Genomic DNA, 22,319 nt, shown 5'->3' on the forward strand with positions numbered 1-22,319 from the left:
CTGGAGAATGTTCCATATGCACTAGAGAAGAATGTGTGTTCTGTTGCTTTGGGATGGGATGTTCTGAATATATCTGTGATGAGCATCTGGTCCAGTGTGTCATTTAAAGCCTTTATTTCCTTGTTGATTTTTGCTTAGATGATCTGTCCATTTCAGTGAGGGGGTGTTAAAGTCCCCCACTATTACTGTATTATTGTTGATATGTTTCTTTGATTTTGTTATTAATTGGCTTATATAATTGGCTGCTCCCATGTTAGGGGCATAGATATTTAAAATTTTTAGATCTTCTTGTTGGACAGACCCTTTAAGTATGATATAGTATTCTTACTCATCTCTTATTATAGTCTTTGGCTTAAAATCTAATTTATCTGATATAAGGATTGCCACCCCAGCTTTCTTTTGATGTCCATTAGCATGGCAGATTGTTTTCCACCCCCTCTCTTTAAATCTGGAGGTGTCTTTGGGTCTAAAATGATTTTCTTGTAGATATCATATCAATGGGTCTTTTTTTTAATCCATTCTGATACCCTGTGTCTTTTGATAGGGGCATTTAGCCCATTTACATTCAGAGTAACTATTGAAAGATATGAATTTAGTGCCATTGTATTACCTGTAAGGTGACTATTACTGTATATTATCTCTGTTCCTTTCTGGTCTGTTGCTTTTAGGCTCTCTCTTTGCTTAGAGGACCCCTTTCAGTATTTCCTGTAGGGCTGGTTTGGTGTTTGCAAATTCTTTTAGCTTTTGTTTGTCCTGGATGCTTTTCATTTCTCCTTCTATTTTCAATGACAGCCTAGCTGGATATAGTATTCTTGGCTACATATTTTTCTTGTTTAGTGCTATGCATATGTCATGTCAGTCCTTTCTGGCCTACCAGGTCTCTGTGGATAAGTCTGCCAATCTAATATTTCTACTGTTGTAGGTTACAGACCTCCTGTCCTGAGCTGCTTTCAGGATTTTCTCTTTGTCTCTGAGACTTGTAAGTTTTACTATTAGATAATAAGATGTTGACCTATTTTTATTAATTTTGTGGGAGGTTCTGTGTGCCTCCTGGATTTTGATGCTTGTTCCCTTTGCCCAATTAGGGAAATTCTTTGCTATAATTTTTTGCAATATACCTTCTGCCTCCCTCTCTCTTTCTTCTTCTCCTGGGATCCCAATTATTCTAATACTGTTTTGTCTTATGGTATCACTTATCTCTTTAATTCTCCCCTCGTGATCCAGTAGTTGTTTATCTCTCCTTTTCTCGGCATCTTGATTCTTCACCATTTGGGCTTCTATATCACTAATTCTCTCTTTCTGCCTCATTTATCCTGGCAGTAAGAGCCTCCATTTTTTATTGCACCTCATTAATAGCTTTTTTGATTTCAACTTGGTTAGATTTTAGTTCTTTTATTTCTCCAGAAATGGATTTTATTTCTCCAGAAAGGGATTCTCTAGTATCTTCCATGCTTTTTTCAAGCCCAGCTAGCATCTTTGTAATCATCATTTTGAACTCTAGCTCTGACATTTTACTAATGTCTGTATTGATTAGATCCCTAGCAGTCAGTACTGCCTCTTGTTCTTGTTTTGAGGTGAGTTTCTCTGCCTTGTCATTTTGTCCAGAGAAGAATAGATGAATGGGAGAACAAAATGCTAAAAGGGTAACAACAATCCCAGAAAAATGTACACTGACCAAATCAGAAGAGACCCAAAACTGGAGGGAGAAGAAAGGGAAAAATATATATATAAATGATTAGGCTGGTCAATAGAACAGAGCCATACACTTGATTTTGGGTATATTTTGGTCTATTAAAAGAGACTACCTCCCAAAATCTTAAAGAAAGAAAAACATATATCTATATTTGTATAGATATATGTTATACATATCTATCTATCTATCTATATATGGGTAAACATGAGGAAGGAATGGAATATGACTGTAAAGATGAAAATTAAACAAGATTTTTAAAAAGGAATTGATAAGATAAGCACATCATTGGGGGGAAAAAAAGGGAAAGAATGTGATCAGGCTGGAGACTAGAACAAAGCCATATGCTAGATTTAGGGTATATTTTGGTCTGTTGGAAGAAACTGTGTCCAAAAATTTCAATGAAAGAAATACTTATATGTATACAAAAAATAAGTTTAAATACAATGAAGGGATAGAATATGACTATAAAAATGAAAATTAAGAAAAATTTTTAAAAAGTTATTGATAAAATTAAATGGTTAAATTGGTTAAAATAGGAAAGAGGAAAATAGAATAAGAAAAAATTACTAAAATTTAAAACATTTAACTTTGAAAGACTAAAGAATCCTAGGGAAAAAAAAATCCATGAATTCTATGTGTTGCTTTCCTTGAGCTCTGGAGTTCCACAGTTCTCGATCAGTGAACTTGGTCTTGGCTGGATGTTCTTGCTTATCTTCTGGGGGAGGGGCCTGTTGCAGTGATTCTCAAATGTCTTTGCCCAAGGCGGAATTGTACCACCCTTGCCAGGGGCTGGGCTAAGTAATCTGCTTGGGTTTGCTCTCGGTAGGGTTTGTTCCCTGAACGCTTTCCATTCAGCTTTGGAGGACAGGAATGAAGATGGCGGCCTCCCAGTCTCTGGCCCAGAGTTGCCAAGAGCTCAGGGTTCCCCCTTCAATGAGAAAGAGAAAGATGTCAATCATGCCTGTTTCCCTGGTCTCCACCTGCACTCCGTGCTCACCCAGCCTGTGACCAAGCATTTCTATCTCTGACTCATCCCCCATTTGGAGTCTCCAAACCCAGCAGATTCCTGCAGCATGCTCCTGTCCTACTGCTCCCAGGGGAGGAAGTGCGGGGGCTCTCCCTGGATCTGCCACATGTGGGGTCCCTGTTCGAAAAGTAGTGGCCCAACTGTGCCTCTGATCACGGTTTATGGCAACTTCAAGCTGAGAGCTCACTCCTTAGCTCTGTCTCTGTAGCCGGCTTCCCCGCTTCAATACCTGGGAGCTCTGCCACACTCAGACAATCCTGATCTTTCTGAGACACCCAAGGGTCCTGAGACCACACAGACCCAGTGAAGATCCCACCCCCTACTTAGCCACTGGAGCAATGTCCCTCCATGGAGCAGACTTCTAAAAGTTTTGATTTTGTGCTCTGCTGCACTCTCACTTGCTGGCAGCTGGCCCCTCCCCCTGTGGTCTATCTTCCCATATATCATCTTGGATTAATTTCTCTGCATGTCCTACCTTCTAGAAAGTGGTCGCTTTTCTGTTCACACGATTGCTGCTATTCTTCTCTTCAATCTCCTGTTGAGTTTGTAGGTGTTCAGAATGATTTGATAAGTATCTAGCTGAATTCCTGGGACCAGATGAAATTTAGGTCTCCTACTCCTACACCATCTTGATCCTCTATCTCTGGGTAATAGCCATTAAGGAGAGCATGTGATGTAATGAACACTGGATATTATAAGACTGATGGATCACTGACCTCTACCTCTGAAACCCATAATACATTATATGTTACCTAGTTGAATTTAAATTTAAAATGAAAAAATAAGAAAATTAATACTTTCTTTGTTCCTTCTTATGTGCATTTTAGAGTTATACAAATGTAATGGCATAGACATGTCTTGACCTTTTGAGTATGCTTATAAATTAACCAACATTTGTCTCATTGCAGATCACAAACGTTCACAGCAGCCGGGCCCTTGATGTTCAGTTCCTGGACTCTGGCACTGTGACATCTGTGAAAGTGTCCGAACTCAGGGAAATTCCCCCCCGATTTCTACAAGAAATCATTGTGATACCACCTCAGGTATTGTATGTTACAAGCTGGGGGATTTGCTGAAAGAGATCTGGCTATATTTGTAATCATGTTGTGAGGTACCCCCTCAGTTTTGATCTTGATAATGAGTGAAGCCCAATTTTATAAGAACAATAGAAATGGTTGTTCACTGGTTTTCAGACATAAAATTTGACTGTCTTAGACAAGAAGAGCAGTCAAACTTGCAGAATATTGTTTGATAAATGTTTTTTTCAATTGTCTAGTATCATTAGGCTAAGTTGTCCAGTTAGAGATTCCATTTTAATAATTAGATGCCAGTGCTGACTTCTATACAGCTTCAGGATCTTATAAGAAAATTCTACTCCTACAGTTCTTAGTTTAATTAAGTGGCCATTCTCTTAAGAAACCTGTTTACATGCAACCATTTTCTTTTTTTTTTTTTAAAGATTTTATTTATTTATTTGACAGAGAGAAATCACAAGTAGGCAGAGAGGCAGGCAGAGAGAGAGGAGGAAGCAGGCTCCCTGCTGAGCAGAAAGCCCGATGTGGGGCTTGAACCCAGGACCTGGGATCATGACCTGAGCTGAAGGCAGCGGCTTAACCCACTGAGCCACCCAGGCGCCCCCATTCAACCATTTTCTTATATGAGTTTTCCCCCCATAGATTTAAGTAAAAAGATTAATTTCTGCCTAATCATCCTCCATTAATAAAAATTCAGATAATTAGAATTTTTGCATTATTTTGAATTAAAATTGTTAAAAACTATTTCCTACCTTTAGGAGAAATAGAGGATTTTGTACAGAAGACAGTAGGTTTTTTTTTTTTTTAAATAAAATCATTCAACAACCTATCATTTCAAAAGGCCACTTGACTTATATTTGCCAGAAGATATTTTATACCATCAAAATTCAGTGAGTAAAAAGTGCTTGACCATAATTAGCATGGCTTTTGTATCTTCTCTCACTCCTGTCACCACTGCCTGTTCTAAAATGACTAGTACAGAAAAGCTTTTGAGCTTGTGTTCAAGCCAATTTTCAAAATCACTTTTGTTGTTGCTCAGCCACAATACTGAAAATCGTTAAATGCCACTTTCACTTGGTTCCCCTTGTTAGAACATCCACCCAGGGCCAGCCTTACCTGGAAAAGGCTCCCCAGCTGGAGGGGAAAGGACATCCATCCTTCTGCCTCTGATTGTCAGAAGGCCACACAATTGTACTTTCTTTGTGCTACAGTGTTAAAAGCCACTCCATTTTTCCCCCTATAAATCCTGTCTAGGTTTGTTATCTCATAGATACAAAGTTGGGGGAATCTGAAGAGCCAGCTGGGCCAAGCCTCTGGCTGACAACATCTCCCCAAGAGTTCTAAGTCAGAATAGCAAACGGATGGCCTGTAGGCCCAAGCTGACCCATAAATACTGGGTTTGGACTATTGGCTGTTACAGTGTTTGAAACTGTGAATTGGTTAACAAGATTTAAAACTCAGAAAATTTCACACAAAAATCCTGACTTCCAGCTTTTCCTGACAAACTAGAAAAATCTGATTATATCGAGCACTTTCCTCAATGGGGCAGTGCTCTGTGGGGGCTTGGGAAATGGCACTGTGCTTTGTAGGGCCCCTGCTCACCAGCATGCTGGCGGCATCTGGCCTGTCTTGCTCCCTCATTGCCACCTGGCCCCTGCAGGCAGGAAGAGGGTGCTCTCTCCGCTCTAAGTGACCTCCTCCCCATGAAGAAAGATACCTCATCCGGGGGCACAGTGAGAGACCCAGAGCCCCCAAAGAAGAACAGGAGTTAGAGAGGAAAGAAGGAATCCAGGAATCCTGAAAATAGGTTTCTTCCCATCACATAATTGCCTCAAACAATTCAAGGCTTCTGTGAGTCCCTAAGGTCACCTTTTACTCCCTGCTCCAGCCATTCTACAGAAGTTTGTGCTGTGATGGTGGGACGTCAAAGGCATTGAGGAAAATGAAGCATCTAGGTATCTATGAATTTCAATCTTTCTTACCCTCCTTAACTCTCATTACAACTCCTTCCAAAGGTGACCACAAATGTCTGGCACCGACAGGTACTCGGGAACTGCTGAATGAAACATGTCGGCCTCTGAAAAGATTTTTGCAACTAGGGTCATTTCATCCAAATGACACTTCATTTTTTCAGTTGCACTTAGAGGGAAGACTTAAATATAAGTTCCAAACCTGTCTTCACAACTTTGTGATCCGATGCGAGTTAGGCTCTTTGATTCCATTTCACCATCTGTAAAATGGGTTCACAACATTGGCCCATATGCAGAAGTATCATAGGATAAGTATGTGAAGTACCTGGTGTGAGCCGTGGCTCGTAACAGGAGTAAAGACAGCAGAGGACAAATAAGCAGAGCCAGAAACATAGCAGACGCTCTACCCCAAGAGTGCGATCGTCATCAGTGGCTATCGCTGTTGTGATTTACAGGAAAATAACATGGATGTTGCTGATCAGTACCTATTTTAAGATGGTGTGTTTGCTCTTCCATCATGTTTTCTTTCTAGGCTATCAAGTGCTGTCTAGCAGATCTTCCACAGTCTATTGGCATGTGGACACCAGATGCTGTGCTTTGGCTGAGAGATTCTGTTTTGAATTGCTCGGACTGTAGCATTAAGGTTAGTTCTCTTGATACATTTGGAAAGGGAGCTGTCAGCCAGAAGGGCTCATCTGTCTTTCTGTGAGAGAATTTTATCTTACCATAAGCTAATGCTTTCAGATCTGATACCCTGTCATAGTTAAGAGATTGGTTACATGTGTGATAAGATATTTCATGATTTGATTTTTAAGAATTTATCCTATTCTCCAATATTACTTTCAAACCCTTCATATAATTTTTCCACTATTAAAAAGGTAGCAGAGATAGTTCTGTGCTCCTATTTTTCTCCATGAATGAAGTTCCAAAGAATTAAGTTCCCCACAGAGGGACCATCTATCTCTTGATAAATGTTTCTAAAGATCATTTAAATAGTCTTCTACGTCTTCTTTTTTTTCCCCTAGAGTAAAATGGCTTATAAGCAAATCATTTGGTTTATTTGCTTATAATCCTGCTTCTGCCTTTTAAAGTTTTCTTAAACTGCTTTATTTCACGAGCTCCTATTTCTTTCTCTGTATTTTTGCACCTCTGTATCAAAAACATTGCTTTCATTTCCAAGAATAGAAATGTAAGGTATTTCTCTGTTTTAACTAATGAAAGCAATGTTATTTTATATAAGCATTTAACCGTGAATTGTCCTTGAGAAATATCTTCATGAAAATCTCTAAATTATTCTAGCTCACATGGATTTTCTTATGTTTATACAATAATACACTTAATTACCATTTTATATCTTTCAATTGCCACATGATAAGGAATATTGTTTTCTCATCTGTGGTTTAAGATCTTAAAGCCAGAGTGTTGGGTACTCAATAAAAATGTTTTTTAATGGTTGATTTTTGAAATGGCACTTCTGTATCATAAGTATCAAAATAAATTAGCAGGCATTCATTCGTAGTACTTTGAAGTGCTAATTAATTTAAATAGATTCATTTTGCTAGGAGAAATATTTTTAAGTAAATTACTATAGATGGATTGCCTTATCTCCCTGTCTCAAGCCTCTGTTCCTGCCTTTCAGTCCCAGCCCTATTTGGTAAGAGATCAGTGTGGCTGGAAGCATCTTATTTTTGTCATTTCCAGGGTAAACCAGAGGAGCCGGGCACTCAGACCATGGGACATACAGCTGTATAAGCCCAGCTGTCAGTCGATGAGACAAAGGTCTCCTGGGCAAAACTGTATAGTTTGTTTCCTCTTTTTCTCCCTAGGTTCCCTTCCTCCCATGTAACTGGGGGCAGATATTAGGACCAAACAAGGCATTTGGACCAGAGGTCCCCAACAGTACAGTGAATGTCAAAGCTTCATCCCTTGCTTCCCAGTCTAAGGGTACAACAGCCTGGGTGGAATGCACATGGAACATCTTGTCATTCTTGTGACGAGTTTTTATTGTTAAAGTTGGGACATGAGCACATGAGGGTTCATCACACTGTTATTTTTACTTTGAGTGTTTTTAAATGTCATTAATTAAAAAAGCTTTTTATCATGATATGTAGACTCCATCTCAGTGATAATGACCTCTGGTGGGTTACAAGGGATCCTCAGTTTTTAGAGGTTAATGAAGTTTTCATTTCTGTAAGCCAGCTGCCAGCATCTAGACTCTTCGCCTGTCTAGACTAAGCACCTGTCCACTACTACAGCCATCATAGATCATTTCTCTTACCTTCAATAAAATGAATTTTAGCAAGCTGGGGCTTCTTGCAAAATACTGTGTTTTAATACTCAAGTCTAATATTATAACTGCCTCTTGGAATTCAGTAGATTTGTAGAAATGTCTTCTGTGTTTTCCAAAGGTCACAAAAGTGGACGAAACCAGAGGCATCGCACATATTTATTTATTTACCCCCAAGAACTTCCCCGATCCTCACCGCAGCATCAATCGTCAGATCACAAACGCAGACTTGTGGAAGCATCAGAAGGATGTGTTTTTGAGTGCCATATCCAGTGGAGCTAGCTCTCCCAACAGCAAAAGTGGTGGTACCCCCATTCTGGGCAACACTGGAGAGAATTTCAGAAAGAGCCTCACAGATGCCATCAAGAAGTCCGTGGTAGACCACAGCAGCTCCTTCTCTACGGAGGAATTGCCACCTCCTGTCCACCTGTCGAAGCCAGGGGAGCACATGGATGTGTACGTGCCTGTGGCCTGTCACCCGGGCTATTTTGTCATCCAGCCCTGGCAGGAGATACACAAGCTGGAAGTTCTGATGGAAGAGATGATTCTGTACTACAGCGTGTCTGAGGAGCGCCACATAGCCGTGGAGAAAGACCAAGTGTACGCTGCAAAAGTGGAAAATAAGTAGGTCCTTGGACAAAGCATTTTATTCTACTAAGAAAAATGTGTAGAGTGATACCAAGAGTCCTTAATCCCTGCAGGAGGAGTTTGAACTGCACAGATGGGAATTTTGAATGTGAAATGAGACTAATGCATTATGCCATTTTTTTAAAGATTTTATTTATTTATTTGACAGACAGAGATCACAAGTAGGCAGAGAGGCAGGCAGAGAGAGAGGAGGAAGCAGGCTCCCCGCTGAGCAGAGAGTCCAACGCGGGGCTCGATCCCAGGACCCCGGGATCATGACCCGAGCTGAAGGCAGAGGCTTTAACCCACTGAGCCACCCAGGCACCCCATTATGCCATTTTTAATAGTTGAAATGATGTCATTTATCTAAAAATCTAATGACCGTATGTTAAATTCCTGTTAAAACCTAATTATGTCTAAAATGCGGGTTTAAATGTTTTTTCTCCTTTTCTATTAGATAAAATATGGTTTATTCAGAAAATAACTTTTTTAAGTGAATGACTTTTTTTAAATTTTAAAAACTAAATGCTTATTGTAGAAAATTTAGAAAATGCAAAAAAGTGTAAGAAAATCAGACATAACTTTTGTTCAACTTTGTTCAACTGCTTACGTATTTCTTCTAGTTCTTTTCTATACCCATTCATACAATTGGTATAGTATTATTATATAAAATTCCACACCTCCATTTATCACTTCACAAAATCCTGGGAACATTTTTCCATGTGATAAGATTTCTTCATAAACATGTTTAATGGCTGAGTCATAGTCCACCGTATAGAGAAATCATAATTTAGTTACCGTTCTCTTATGTAGGTTTTCCCCCTCCCAGATGTTTCACTATTGTAACTAACAATGAGCATGAATCTTTGTCCACGTCTCAGATTATTTATTTCTGAGATAGATTTCCCAGAAGAGAAATGACTTGTTCAAAGACTACAAGATTCTTGATATATGTTGCCCGCTGCTCCCAGAGAGTTTCCTCCACCTTTTATGAGGCAAAATAGTGCGTAGTTCACTGCTCTGGCTTTCAGCCTTCAGACAGTGAGAATCACAGTCCCTCATTTATGTAGCACTGTAGTCCGTTTCTCACAGTTCACATTCGGCTCCACATCCTCCTTTCCTGAAGCGGGTATGTGCTGGTTCCAACCCAGGGAAGCCCAAGCACCACACTGTGTGGGCTACAAGGTCATAGAAGCCCTGGAAAAAGGAACAACCGACCCGTGTCCTGTCTCCTTTACCAGCTTTCTCAGGGAAACTGACCAAGCTTATGTGAAGACACCACACACAAAGAACTGTTCCCCCACCACACACACACACACCCCAGAACTCAGCTAGAAAGGTCACACTACTTCTTTTATTTTATTATTTTTTTTAGAATGCTTTTGTTTGTTCCTAAGATATCAAGCATAGGCATTTGTAAAATTTTGTTATTTTCATGAGGGAAAAAACCCTAATTTTTAACTCTTAAGAGTGAAAAGTATCATAGTCCTCATTTTAAAAACCATTCAGCTTCTATGTCACAAGCTTTTCCTCTTCAAAAAACACATTTTTACTATGTCACGTTCTTTGCAACTGTAAGCGTGTGTGGGTTTAATTCCACCCAGGAGCATCACTGGTGCAAATTTGCCTACATCAGAACTCATCACAGAATAATTTAATCACAGTTTAAAGGAAACTAATGTTAACTGTTATCTGAGGGCCAGAGCAATGGTAATTAGTTAGCAGTGGGGAGGTCCTACTTGGGGCAAGGGTTGTGTGGGGCAGGAGAACCCCTAGACCGGAGACCCCATAGTGTGGTGCTTCAGACTCAGCCTCCTCCCCATGGGAGTCCAACAGTCCTGTCCCAGCTCTGGGACTTTAACCAGCTCATCCGTCTCTAGATCATCAAGGATGTCTTACATATGAGAACAGATTATCCAGTATTTTCTTAAACTTCATTAACTCAGTCAGCGTAAAGTGTTGAGTTTCTATCTTGCCTATACTCCAGGACTATTTACCAAGCCCTGTTCCCAACTGTGGTAACCTAAGGTTTAGGAATGTCACATACACTGTTGATGGCAGTGGTTTCCAAATCCATCTTGGCTAGGAGTAGCCTAAATTCTCCTTCCTCACCCCAGACATCCTAAATCAGAATCTCTGGGAGGCGGAACCCCAGAATCAGTGTTTTTAACAAACTCTCCAGATGACTCACAAGTGGCCTTGCACTGAAATTGGTAATCTAGTCCAAACAGAAGACTTTAGCTAAGCTATTAGTGTTGAAAATTAAAAGCTACAGAGAAGCAGGACACATATGTCCTCTGCTAGCTCTCCCCTTACTGCTTTGTACCTCCTAGTACCTCTGTACGAAAGGTACAGACCACAGCATTTGCCCTGTACAATTTAAAGATAATGCTAGAGGTGGAGACCAAATATTTTTATCTCCTTTTGCACTTATACAAATTTAACAACCTGCACCAAACTGGCACGTTCACAGATGAAAATTCCTCTGTAATTTGGTCTGATGTGCTTGTATTTGCACAGCTTATCTTCATTTTAGTAATAATCATAATAATGATGATGATGGCTACCATTTGCCAAGCACCTGTGATGTGCCTAGTCATGTGCTAGGAACTTTATATATATGGTTTCTGCTGAGTTAAATACTGCGCATGAGATAACTGAGGCTCAGAGAGGTTAAATAAAAGCCCAAGATGACATCACTGGAACATGGCCTCAAGGGTACTCCAGCCCAAGTCTGTTGGTCCCCAAATTCATATACTTATAATGATACCTTTTTGTGTCCCTGTTGTCTCTGTGACTCATGGATTATTGCTTGCACTGTGGGCTTATCTGAAGGTTTCTGGAGTTTCCACCCAAAGCCCCCAATCACTAGTTCCCCAAATTGGCCTTGTTGTAGCTTTCTTACGAGAGTTCACCCTAAAGCAGCTCTGGGGGTTTCCTGGACCCGTTCTCCACCAGGGTGCTGAGAATCGGTCCAGTCTGGCCAGCCCCAGCCCAGCTGTTGCACTGGGCTCGGGGCTTATAGCTAACGAACCTGTTTCAGAGGGTGGCTGGGCCTGCCATCCAAAGTGGGCCCTGATTCACGCCATGCGGGAGCGTGGACGTTACCTTTGGACACTTACCTTTAAATGTTACAACCCATCCTCCTTTCCTTAGCGTAGTAATACTCCTCAATCATGTAATCAAGATTGCAGGCCTTTCGTATTTTAACTTCGAAGTCTAAGCTTTTCTAATTGTAATGATGATGAGTGTAGGCCCAGAGGAGAAAAATTGCATTCATATGAATTTCTTTCTGGCACCTCGAACTCCAGATCTGAAAGCGTGTTCTTCTTCCCTCATACTCTCCTATCCTTTCCAGGTTCTTTATTCCAGGCAGTGGGTTGGACTTCTTGTTTTGTTTTATTTTGTTTCCCAGTGTCCTCACGTGGCATAACTAAAATTGTCACCTTTGCATTCAGAATGTTTTGTAATCTCTTCCCACACTCTCCCCTGGGTCTGATTTCGTCTTCCTTCACACATTCCTCCTTGCTCTGCTGTGATGTTTGCCCCAATCCCAGCTGCCATGCCCTGTAGAATCTTCTGTGCCTTTTCTTCTCATGAGTGTCTTCAGCCTGGCCTGGGTCTGCTTGCCTCCCTCTGCCCATCTTCCACACACATCTCTTATCTCAGATCTGTGGCTGCCTCTGTGCCCCCGTCAGAGTGAAGGGCTCTCCTTGCCTCGTCCCAGTCAGCCTCCATCTGTTTGAGTCTGTTTAGTGGTGGACACTGGTTTCTGTGTTTGGTCTCCTGCACTAGCCCCATGAGGCCTGTAAACAGGGGTTGAGTGAACAGACTCCATCAAATGAGCTGGTGGCAAAGCAGAGAATGGTAACCTTTAGGGTAAGAAGAAGCAGTCTCTTTTCAAACTTCAGTGACAGTACAGTTCCATATTTCAATAAACGTCATTTACATTCCTATTTCTTTTTATCATACATTGGTACCCATAAAGCAGATGTCGACTTTGCGTATTTTTCTTTCCTTTTTAATCCAATGCACATCTAGGTGGCACCGGGTGCTTTTAAAAGGAATCCTGACCAACGGGTTGGTGTCCGTGTATGAGCTGGACTATGGCAAACACGAACTCGTCAACATAAGGAAGGTGCAGCCCCTGGTGGACATGTTCCGGAAGCTGCCCTTTCAAGCTGTCACAGCTCAACTTGCAGGTAATTTCTGCGGAATTTGAACTTGTACCACACATGATGTATGGTGTCATTTTGTCCTGGGCACTCGGGGAGCACACAGTCACTGGCCCTATTGAGGTAACTTTTCTTTTTTCCTTTGGCAAACAACTTCCTGGTCCTATTGGGAGCAACTTTTAATCATCTCTCACCCGTCATGCCCTCCTACTATATCTGCTGCTTCTATTTTCCCATGTTCCTTTCTGTCTGTGGTCTGGCATAGGGGTGTATTCCTAAAGCTGTCATCTTAGCATGGGGACGGTCTTGCATGCCGCTTTCTTCTTTTTCAGCATTTTTTTTTTTTGGTCCTAACTACTTTTTGTGTGTTTGTTTGACAGTCTTGATAGTGATGTTTAATAGCTACAAAAGATTCTGTCTAATTAATATTTTCCTTTTGTTAAGTCTTTAGGTCATTTATACTTAGTGTAATATTATGAAGACATCTGTAGCTGTGTGTACTAACCAAAACAAACACAAAAACAGTGAAACAACCTCAGTAACCAATAGGAGGAGCACACTGCTCAATTAATATGTCGTGACAGTGTATGAATTATAATACAAATACATAATAGGTTTCTACAATTAGAAAACATTCCTAGGCCATAGAATATGACCCTCTTTATGGCCAGGTGAGTTTCCAGTTGCGTTGCAATTAACAGCATGCAAGTATGTGATTTCACCACATTTACAAGGCCTATTGACTATTATTATTAAAATCCAAGGCTGTTGGGGGCGCATGGGTGGCTCAGTCGGTTGAGCATCCAATCAGTAATATCGACTCAGGTCATGATGTCATGGGTCCTGAGATCAAGCCCTGCCTCAGGGAGTCTGCTTGAGTCTCCCCTTCTGTCCCTCCCTGACTTGCTCATATATGTTCTCTCTCTCAAATAAATCTTTAAAAAATAAAAAACATCTGAGGATGTAAGCTGGTGGGTGTACAGGGGTACTTATTTAGGTACCTAAGTAAACCTGTCCAGTTAGGTTTCTTTGACAGCAGTACAGATGCTGGCAGCTGGCTGTGTGTATTCCACCGGTGGGGAGTGTGCACAGTTCCGTGGCGCTTCACCCAGGGCCTGTCAGCATTAGCAGAGAGTATGGAGCCAGAGGGCTGAGGATGCAGACTGCCAGCCATCTGGGGCTCCTTGCATCCTGCTGTGCTGGGAAACTGGCGGTTTGACCACATGTGCCACCCTGATTCCTTCCCCTGGCTCCTCCCGTACACTTAGCACAGAAGTGATTTGATCTTGGAAATGAAAGAGATTATGTATCTAGATTTTTTTCTTGTAATTTTTGACCAGCTTTTATTAAGAACTATTGATATCTATATATATAGTGTTATTTTGAAGGATTTTTTGGGTTTCTTTGTGTCTCCTTCCTGCTAGATTCCAGAGGAAATGCCCTTGGTAGTTAGATATGAACCAAAAACGGCATTTGCAGGTGAGCATGGCTAGCACTGGACTGCTTGGAATTCAGATCTCTAAAGGGTTTCTTCAGATTTAATGATCACATTTTTTTTATTTTGAGTTTTGAATGTTCAGGTTTTGCTAACATGTCATTAAGCACGACAGTCAGACTGTCCAGAGAGGGTGTCTCTGTGAGGAGCAGGTGTATGGCACCGTCATCCCCATAGCCAGCACTGTGGCTGACCTTCCCCTGCACTTACTATGTGCCAAGCCCTCTGCCAGCCCCTCCATTTTATCCACTTCTCCCCCCCACGAGGACGGTTCCGTACTGGTACTATCGCTATTAACTGGGTCAGGAAGCAGCAGCTTGGTGGCTGTTCTAGACTTCTCCTGCTCTCAGAGAACATAGCCCACTCACTACGTGGATGGCAGGTCTGGCAAATTATGTGTGAAACTCCCAGGCCTTCATCACTATGGGACATCATTTACAGTTTCTGTAATCTAGTATATGTGGACTTAATTCATGTTAGCTTACTAATATTTTTTGAAAAATACATATTATCTCAATTCTGTTTTAAAGCCTAATTTAGAATTCTAATTTAGAATTCTCTAACTTGAGCCCTCAAGCTTAAAAGTCATAGCGATTTAGAAATACATTGGGGTTTACAGTCAATCTGGTCCAATCCATTTATTTTATTATAAATAGACTGAAGCCTGAGAGGCCAGTTGATTTGCCCAAGATCATACCATGTGATAGAGGAAGGAAGAGTTGAGAATGGTAAACGGGGTCTCCAGACTTTCAATCCAGTGCTTTTGTCATGATATTGTATATAATTTTGAAAAATCACAAAACTCTAAGTATATGAATTCTCTTCCTCATCCTCCTCCTTCTCTATATCTGGTTCATCAGGAAAAAAGTCTGTAAATAAGAGACATATCATTGAGATCATTGATACTCTATTTTAGTCGAGTATAACTGACACATAATGTTATAGATATTATTGATATTTTATTCCCCTTGGTTATCCCCATTATCAGTTTAAATCTACATGTACTTTATATAGGGAAATGGGCACTAGTTATTATAACTTCATTTCATAATACAGCAATAAATCTCACTGAAAATTTTGTCTGTAGGTAAAGGTTTACAGAAGTAAACCCATTCAGAATAGGGAAACTATTATAAATGGACTGTTCTAAGATTGTTGAGCAACTGGGTTTTTTTTTTTTTTAATTAGGCATGTCTAACCTGGGATGTTCCAGCTACCTTAGAATTGACTGAATAGTTTTCCATTATTATGGATAAAAGAAAGGCTCCTCCGACCCCTCACTGATCCTTGTACTCCCTGTCTTTCTCCTAGGGGTGAAGTGCAACCAGTGGTCTGAGGAGGCTTCGATGGTATTTCGAAATCATGTGGAGAAGAAACCTCTGGTGGCACTGGTGCAGACAGTTATAGAAAATGCTAACCCTTGGGACCGGAAAGTAGTGGTCTATTTAGTGGACACATCGTTGCCAGACACAGATATCTGGATTCATGATTTTATGTCAGAGTATCTGGTAGAGCTTTCAAAAGTTAATTAATCACTGCTTCTGAGACGTTGACAACTAATTCAGATTTTTTAGCAATAACAAAATGTAGTAGGCTTTTAAAAAAGAAACGTCTCTGCTACAGAGCTCTGACTGCTGTGGGGATTGAAAAGAATACGCTTCTGTTTGATGAAAGATATTTAACAAGTTTTGTTTTAACAGAGTTGACTTTTCAAAGAAACTTGCACTTGAATTATTACTATAATATTAGAATAAAATGTTTATCAATATAAAAACTGACTGCCTCATCATTTCTAGGCTTTATGATCTTAAGATGAAGGGTTTCCCTTTCTATTCATGTCTTCTGGGTGATGATGGGTTCCTTTACAGTTAGACTGTGAGAAATTCATGATTTAACCCTGGTGTAATGGTACGTCCCAAAGCAAGTGACCGCCAATCCGTGTGAGGACTATCTTGAATGTTTAGCACATTAGCATTGCTGGTGGTACTATAGGGAAGCAGCCCAGGTGAACCTCAAAGCCTGCCCCTCACCCCAAATCTTGAGTGGCACCTCACTGCCCAGAGAGTCCATGCCTTCCAGTCTCCCTACTCAACCTCATTGCCCACTGGTCCCTAACCAGCCACACTGGCCCTTTATCTGGCTCCTGAACCCCAGGCATGTGCACCCAGCAGCAAGCCTTGCTCCCCTCCAAACCATGCTTATTCTGCTTCTTCAGCCTGCTGCTCCTTCTCCCCCGCTACCCTCCCCACCCACCCCCACTAGTTTTATTGGCCAGTATCCTCCCTGATGTCCCAGGCTGACCATGAAGCCTTCCTTGGTGCCCTTCCTACTCTATTACGTTTTCAGTATGCCCCTCTTGGTGCCCAGACCTCATTGGGCTTATAGTCTACAGCTAGTTGTCTGTGCACCCATCACCCCAGCCAGACTGTGAGCTGCTCGAAGGAGGGAGGGGTCTTAGTCATCTCTCCAGTGTCGTACTGGTAAATGTTTGACAGTTGGTTCTGGTGGGCGTGGGCAGAGAGTAAGCCTTGATTCCCAGTAACTGATGATTCCCATGTAAATACTCCCACCATTGTTGAGTTCCCGCTAACAATGTGACATCACTGAACGTAGAGTTGGGGAAAGACATGCCCAAGCAGCTCTTGTGAGCCTGTGCAGTGGAGTCCAGAACACACTGTATCTTCCACAACAGACAGAATGATATGATATCTTGAACACATCAGGCACCCATTATATGCTCACTAACTGATGGACAGGATGGGCCGGTAGATAGGTTGGAGGCCTTCCTAGGCAGTGGTCCGAAAATGAGAGGGGCAAGGCCCTGGATTAAGAGGGTAGCAATGGGAATGAAGAAAGAAAGTTAAAATTCTTTTGAAGTTTTTAATTGGAATTTTTAGTACCGACATTTTAGGTCCAGAAGACAGGAAAAAGGAAATGTCAAAAAGTGAAGCCAAGTCTTAAAGTCTGAGAGGCTAGGATGATGACCCTTACTCCCTTTGGGAAACTGAAAATTTTGATTTTTAAACATCCTGAGTTTAAATCAGTAGGTCTCTGTGAGGATATGCATAAACTATTAAAATTGTGGAGTCTCCTCAGGGGAGAAGACCAGGCTGGAGAAAAAAATTTTAAAAGTCATTTGCTTATTTTTGTTTGAGAAAATCTAGGAAAAGTGAGAGCAAAAAGAAAAAGACCATATATTTGATGTTTTTTGTGTAAAACATGTTGAAATCATCTAATGTCTTAAAATTTATATTTAATATTTATAATTAAAGTGATTCAAAATTCAGGACTGCTTACACCAGTGATTTAAATAATCATTAAGATAAAATCAAAATATCTTGACATACAAATGTTTAAGTAAAATAAAGTAGTGTGAATGTATTTTATTATGGTTTCTTTCCTTAACAACAACAACAAAAAAAACAACAAAAATCCTCAAATTGCCTACAGATAAAGAAGAGATGGTTTCTATTTCACTGACTTTAGAAATGCTTCCATTACTTTTTAAAGATTTTATTTATTTATTTGACAGAGATTACAAGTAGGCAGACAGGCAGGCAGAGAGAGAGAGGAGGAAGCAGGCTCCCCGCCGAGGAGAGAGCCCGATGCGGGGCTCGATCCCAGGACCCTGAGATTATGACCTAAGCCGAAGGCAGAGGCTTTAACCCACTGAGCCACCCAGACGACCCCCATTACTTTTTAAAATAAAGCAGTTGTGCTGTTGATGTAAATGAAAAATTAATGTGCTAGGACAATTTGACAATGAAACTTGGCCTCATACCATATTCCAAGTTGATTCCAGGTAGATTCAAAGCCTGAACATGAGAGTCTAAGGAGGGACGATAACACAGGACAGCACCTTGATAATCCAGGAGTAGGAAAGATGTCCTATATAGGACAAAGGGCTAACAGTAAAGGCAAATATTGATATGTTAGACTATGTTAAAATGAAGAAGACCTGTTTGTCCAAAGGTATTATTGTGGTGGTGTATAAGCAACTACACAGTGGAGGAATGTATCTAAAATATACTCAATGACCAAAAGACAATCCAGAAACAAAATGGCAACAAATTTGTTCCAATTTTAGTATATGTGCTCCAAAGGGAGCACTAAATGGCAACAAATTTGAACAAACATTTCACAAAGAGGAAGTCCAACTGGCCAATAAACATGAAAAGGCACTCAACTCATTAGGACATGGGAAATGGAAATTCAAGTTTCAGTGAGATACCTCTGACACTCTGGGAACCGTGACAATGTTTCAACTTCTGTTCATTCCAATTATTGAAGAACTCAAGCACCTGTGCTGGAGGATACCAGTAAGGAATGTTCACAGCAGCTCTATTGCCTGTAGCTAAAACCTAGAAACAGATGTCCATTAACAGTAAAGTACATTTTTTTCAAAGATTTTATTTATTCATTTGACAGAGATCACAAGTAGGCAGGGAGTCAGGCAGAGAGAGAGGAAGAAGCAGGGCCTCCGCGGAGCAGAGAGCCCGATGTGGGGCTTGATCCCAGGACCCTGGGATCATGACCCGAGCCGAAGGCAGAGGCTTTAACCCACTGAGCCACCCAGGCACCCAAGTAAAGTACATTTTTTAAAAACTGTGGTATATTCATGCAGTGGAAACCTCTACAGCCATGAAAGTAAACAAACTACAGCCACATGAAGCCATGCAGGCAAATGGAGACAAACCATGGAGGAAAAGCAGTCAAGGAAATGATTATGATAGTAGTCAAGGAACCAATCATCTTAGGAGGGAGTTGTGACTCAGAACCACACAGGTTGGTTTCTGGGCTGCCGGCCATGTTGTTTCTTGACTGGTGGTTGCAACAGGTGTTCATGTGATAACTTCTCTTAAATGTTTGATTCCACAGCAAAAAGGGTTTTAAAATAATCTGAAATAAATCATTGCTTTATTTAAAAATGCATGGCACACAGCCCCTTAAAAAGAGCCTTCTCTTACAGCTGTGAGGGTTTTCTAATGTAGGAATACATTTTTGTGGAAAACAAGACTTACAAAAACAAAAATGAACATTTTTCATTAGTAATCCATACACCAGGATTTTTAAAAATTTATTAATTTGAGAGACAGCATGAGCAGGGCTCCATCCGAGGACCCAGAGATCATGACCTGAGCCCAAGGCAGAGGCTTAACTGGCTGAGGCACCCAGGGGCCCCTATACACCAGGATTAGAAAGAGTAACATTATTAGGGTCTACTCCACAAGAAACTTTCCCATAATAATTAGAAACCATACCCTCTGGTCAACATGAAATCCTTTTTATGAGCCATTTTATTTTTATTTTATTTTTAAAGATTTTATTTATTTGACAGAGAGAGAGTGAGAGTGAGAGAGCACAAGCAGGGGGAGCAAAAGGCAGGCAGAGAGACAGAGAAAAGCAGGCTCCCCGCAGAGTGAGGAACTGGATGGGGGCAGAGCCCGGGGATCATGACATGAGCCGAAGTTAACTGCTTAACCGATCGAGCCACCCAGGCGCCCCTTATGGGCCATTTAAAAAATTTAAACAAAGCTTTTGTTTGGTTTTAAGTGGGCTGTTCTGGAAAACATTTCTCTTCGCCTTTTAAAAAAGGGGGTTTTTTTTTTTTTTTTTTTTTTTTCTGGTTTTGTATCTTAAGTCGGTATTTTGGACACTCCATTCCTGCTAAGAATAGAGAGAATGCATTCGACTCTTTTGGCACTATGGGCTCACAAAATGATCGTTATTGAAGCTTCGGCTCCTACCACACCTAGCTGGGCGGCCGGTAAGATGGGACAGGTGGTTGCTGTAGTTAAGAGTAAAGATGCAGCAGCTGCTTGGCTGGCTTTGCTCCATCCAAAGACCGCCCGATTCTTACTTCCCAGACGCCGGAGGAATGCAAATCCGCCCTTTTCCCAGACACCTCTACCGCCGCTTAAACTCCTCCCGGTACAAGTGGTGAAACCGAGACCGAGACTCGGGGATATCCACAGCCGTCTGTCCGCGGAACCAAGCCTCGGGGCGCCCCGGCCCCTGCCCAGCGCTGCCCCCAGCGGACGTTGCTCTCCGGTCGGGGACGGTGCGCGGCGCCCCGGCGCCCCCGAGTGGAGGGAGAGGTACCGAGGGAGAGGGCGGCGGGAGGGCGGGGCGGGGCGGGGCGCGGTGACAGCGCGGAGCCGGGCCCGCCCCTGGCTCCCACCCCCGGAGCCCACAGCGCCCGCCCGCGGCCGCCCGGGAGCTCGTCCAGCCCGGCGCTGCATCGCCCGCCCGCCGGCCGCCGCCAGCGCCCGTCCGCCTGCCTCTCGCGCTCGCCCCGTCGCCGCCCGCGCCCGTCCCCGCGGCTCTACGGACCGGTAAGTCCCCCACCCGGCCCGGGGTACCCCTCACGCTCGCGGGGCTCCCTGCCCCCGCGCCGGGGCCCCAGCCATATCTGGGCAAAATATTCAGCTGTCGCCGCCGCCGCCAAGAGGGACTGAGCGTGGCTCCCTCTATAAATAGCCGCCGCCTCGGGTTGCCTCGGGGGCTGGTCTCGGGGTCCGGAGCCCCGCGCTGCGTCGGCGCTCCTAGGCTCCCGGGGCCCCAGCCGCGGCGCTCTTGTCTCCGGCCCCCCGCGCCGCGTCTGTAAGCGGCGGAAGGACCCGTGCGCTCTCGGAGAGCGGCGCCCGGCGGGGGTCCGGGCGGAGGTCCGGGCGGAGGTCCGGGCGGAGGTCCGGGCGGAGCGGCCACCTCCGCCGCTCGCCACTCGCCACCCGCGCCGCGGGGCTCTGAGCCGGCGGGCGCTCTGCTGGGCACAGGTGCTGCCCGACGGAGCCCGGCACGAGGCGTGGCCCTTCCCCGCTGCCGAGAGTTTGGGGGTGGGAGTGGGGCGTTCGTGCTTGGTGGACGAGGAACCTGCGCCAGTTGGTGACAGGAAAAGTTTCCCAAACTACGGGAGCTGACGCGGTTGAAAGCACCACGATGCAGGCATTTCGTGCCGAGGTAGAGCGGGCAGGAGTCTGGAGGCAGAAACCCCCTCGCTGTCGCCAACTCACGGGGTGGTCTTGGCGAGCCCCCTCCCTTCTCTGGGCCCCGTTCGTAAGGGCAGGGTTTGGTTTGGGTGATGGAGCTAGGAGTCTGGGCGGTGAGAGCAGCAGGGTGCGCTCTTGACCACCAGCGCTGCCCCACACCTGTTCCCTGGCTCTGGCTTGGGACGCCGGGGCCCAGCCACGCACAGCCTGGGGCATGATGGAAACCGGACACTTAGGCAGCCCCTCTGACTCAGGCCTATACTGGGACTCGGAATAGCCTGTGCCGTATACGTCCAGGAAGAGCGTCCCACGGTAATTATGGGCGCCTCTGCTGGGGAGCAGCCATCACCCTCACAAAGCAGCCTGTGATTCAAACAGCCTTAGACCCGACGAACTGGGCAGGACCACAGGCTCCAGTCCAGCTGCTCCCTGGCCTCAATTTCCCCATCTATACAGTGCTTATGATGCGGCCTTGGAGACACGCAAGCACCACGCCACCCCCCAGCCACCCAGCCCCTTCCTGCTACACCCACCCTGCAAGTGGTCTCCACCTTCATTCACTCTCTCAGGTTCTTGAAGATGACCTAGCCCCAATGTTTCCATATCCAAACCAGACCCTAACTCGGGTTCAGGACCCTCAGAGGGAGCACCCCCCCAAATCATCATCATCTTTCTTCCAGTGATGACAGCTATTTCATTCTTTATCAAGGGTCACAGGACCCCCTGCTCAAGGTCACGTGCTGCTGGGCAGGCCAGGAGGCCTGCGGATTCCACTAGCCTTTCTTGTCTCTTTCCTGACCCTTCTTGCTGCTCTTAGGGCAGGTCTTGTGATCTGTGAGCGCCCCACCAGTGCCCGCTCTTTTTTGAGCTGCTGTTGTCCAGAACTTTCCGCTGCTCAGACAATAGCGCCCTCATTCTGAAATTTCATTTTTGCTTCAACTTTACTTCCTATTATACATTTTCTCTAGACCTCAAAGCCTCCCTGATAAAGAAGTAAGGGGGAATGAAGACAGAGCCCCATC

The 22,319-nt window shown here is 43.4% G+C and overlaps 2 protein-coding genes across 5 annotated transcripts in view; both read left to right on the forward strand.

The window, feature by feature from the left end:
• Positions 1-16,082, forward strand: part of LOC111146043 (tudor domain containing 7) — an 82,761-nt gene extending 66,679 nt beyond the window's left edge. For all 4 annotated transcript variants that reach the window (XM_022501417.1, XM_022501415.1, XM_022501416.1 and 1 more), the window contains 5 exons: positions 3,629-3,763; positions 6,257-6,367; positions 8,133-8,635; positions 12,680-12,840; positions 15,620-16,082. In XM_022501417.1, the coding sequence (XP_022357125.1) occupies positions 3,629-3,763; positions 6,257-6,367; positions 8,133-8,635; positions 12,680-12,840; positions 15,620-15,840 (1,131 nt within the window). In that variant the 3' untranslated portion in view covers positions 15,841-16,082. The remainder of the gene's footprint in view (positions 1-3,628; positions 3,764-6,256; positions 6,368-8,132; positions 8,636-12,679; positions 12,841-15,619) is intronic.
• Positions 16,083-20,586: 4,504 nt separating this feature from the next.
• The window catches only part of LOC111145722 (tropomodulin 1), an 83,466-nt gene continuing 81,733 nt past the window's right edge, over positions 20,587-22,319 (forward strand). Inside the window, exon 1 of the mRNA XM_022500877.1 lies at positions 20,587-20,643. The gene's annotated coding sequence lies outside the window, so the exon portion shown is untranslated. The remainder of the gene's footprint in view (positions 20,644-22,319) is intronic.

Source organism: Enhydra lutris, unplaced genomic scaffold, assembly GCF_002288905.1.
Source record: "Enhydra lutris kenyoni isolate GAN:26980312 unplaced genomic scaffold, ASM228890v2 scaffoldscaffold13, whole genome shotgun sequence".
Classification (NCBI taxonomy): domain Eukaryota; kingdom Metazoa; phylum Chordata; class Mammalia; order Carnivora; family Mustelidae; genus Enhydra; species Enhydra lutris.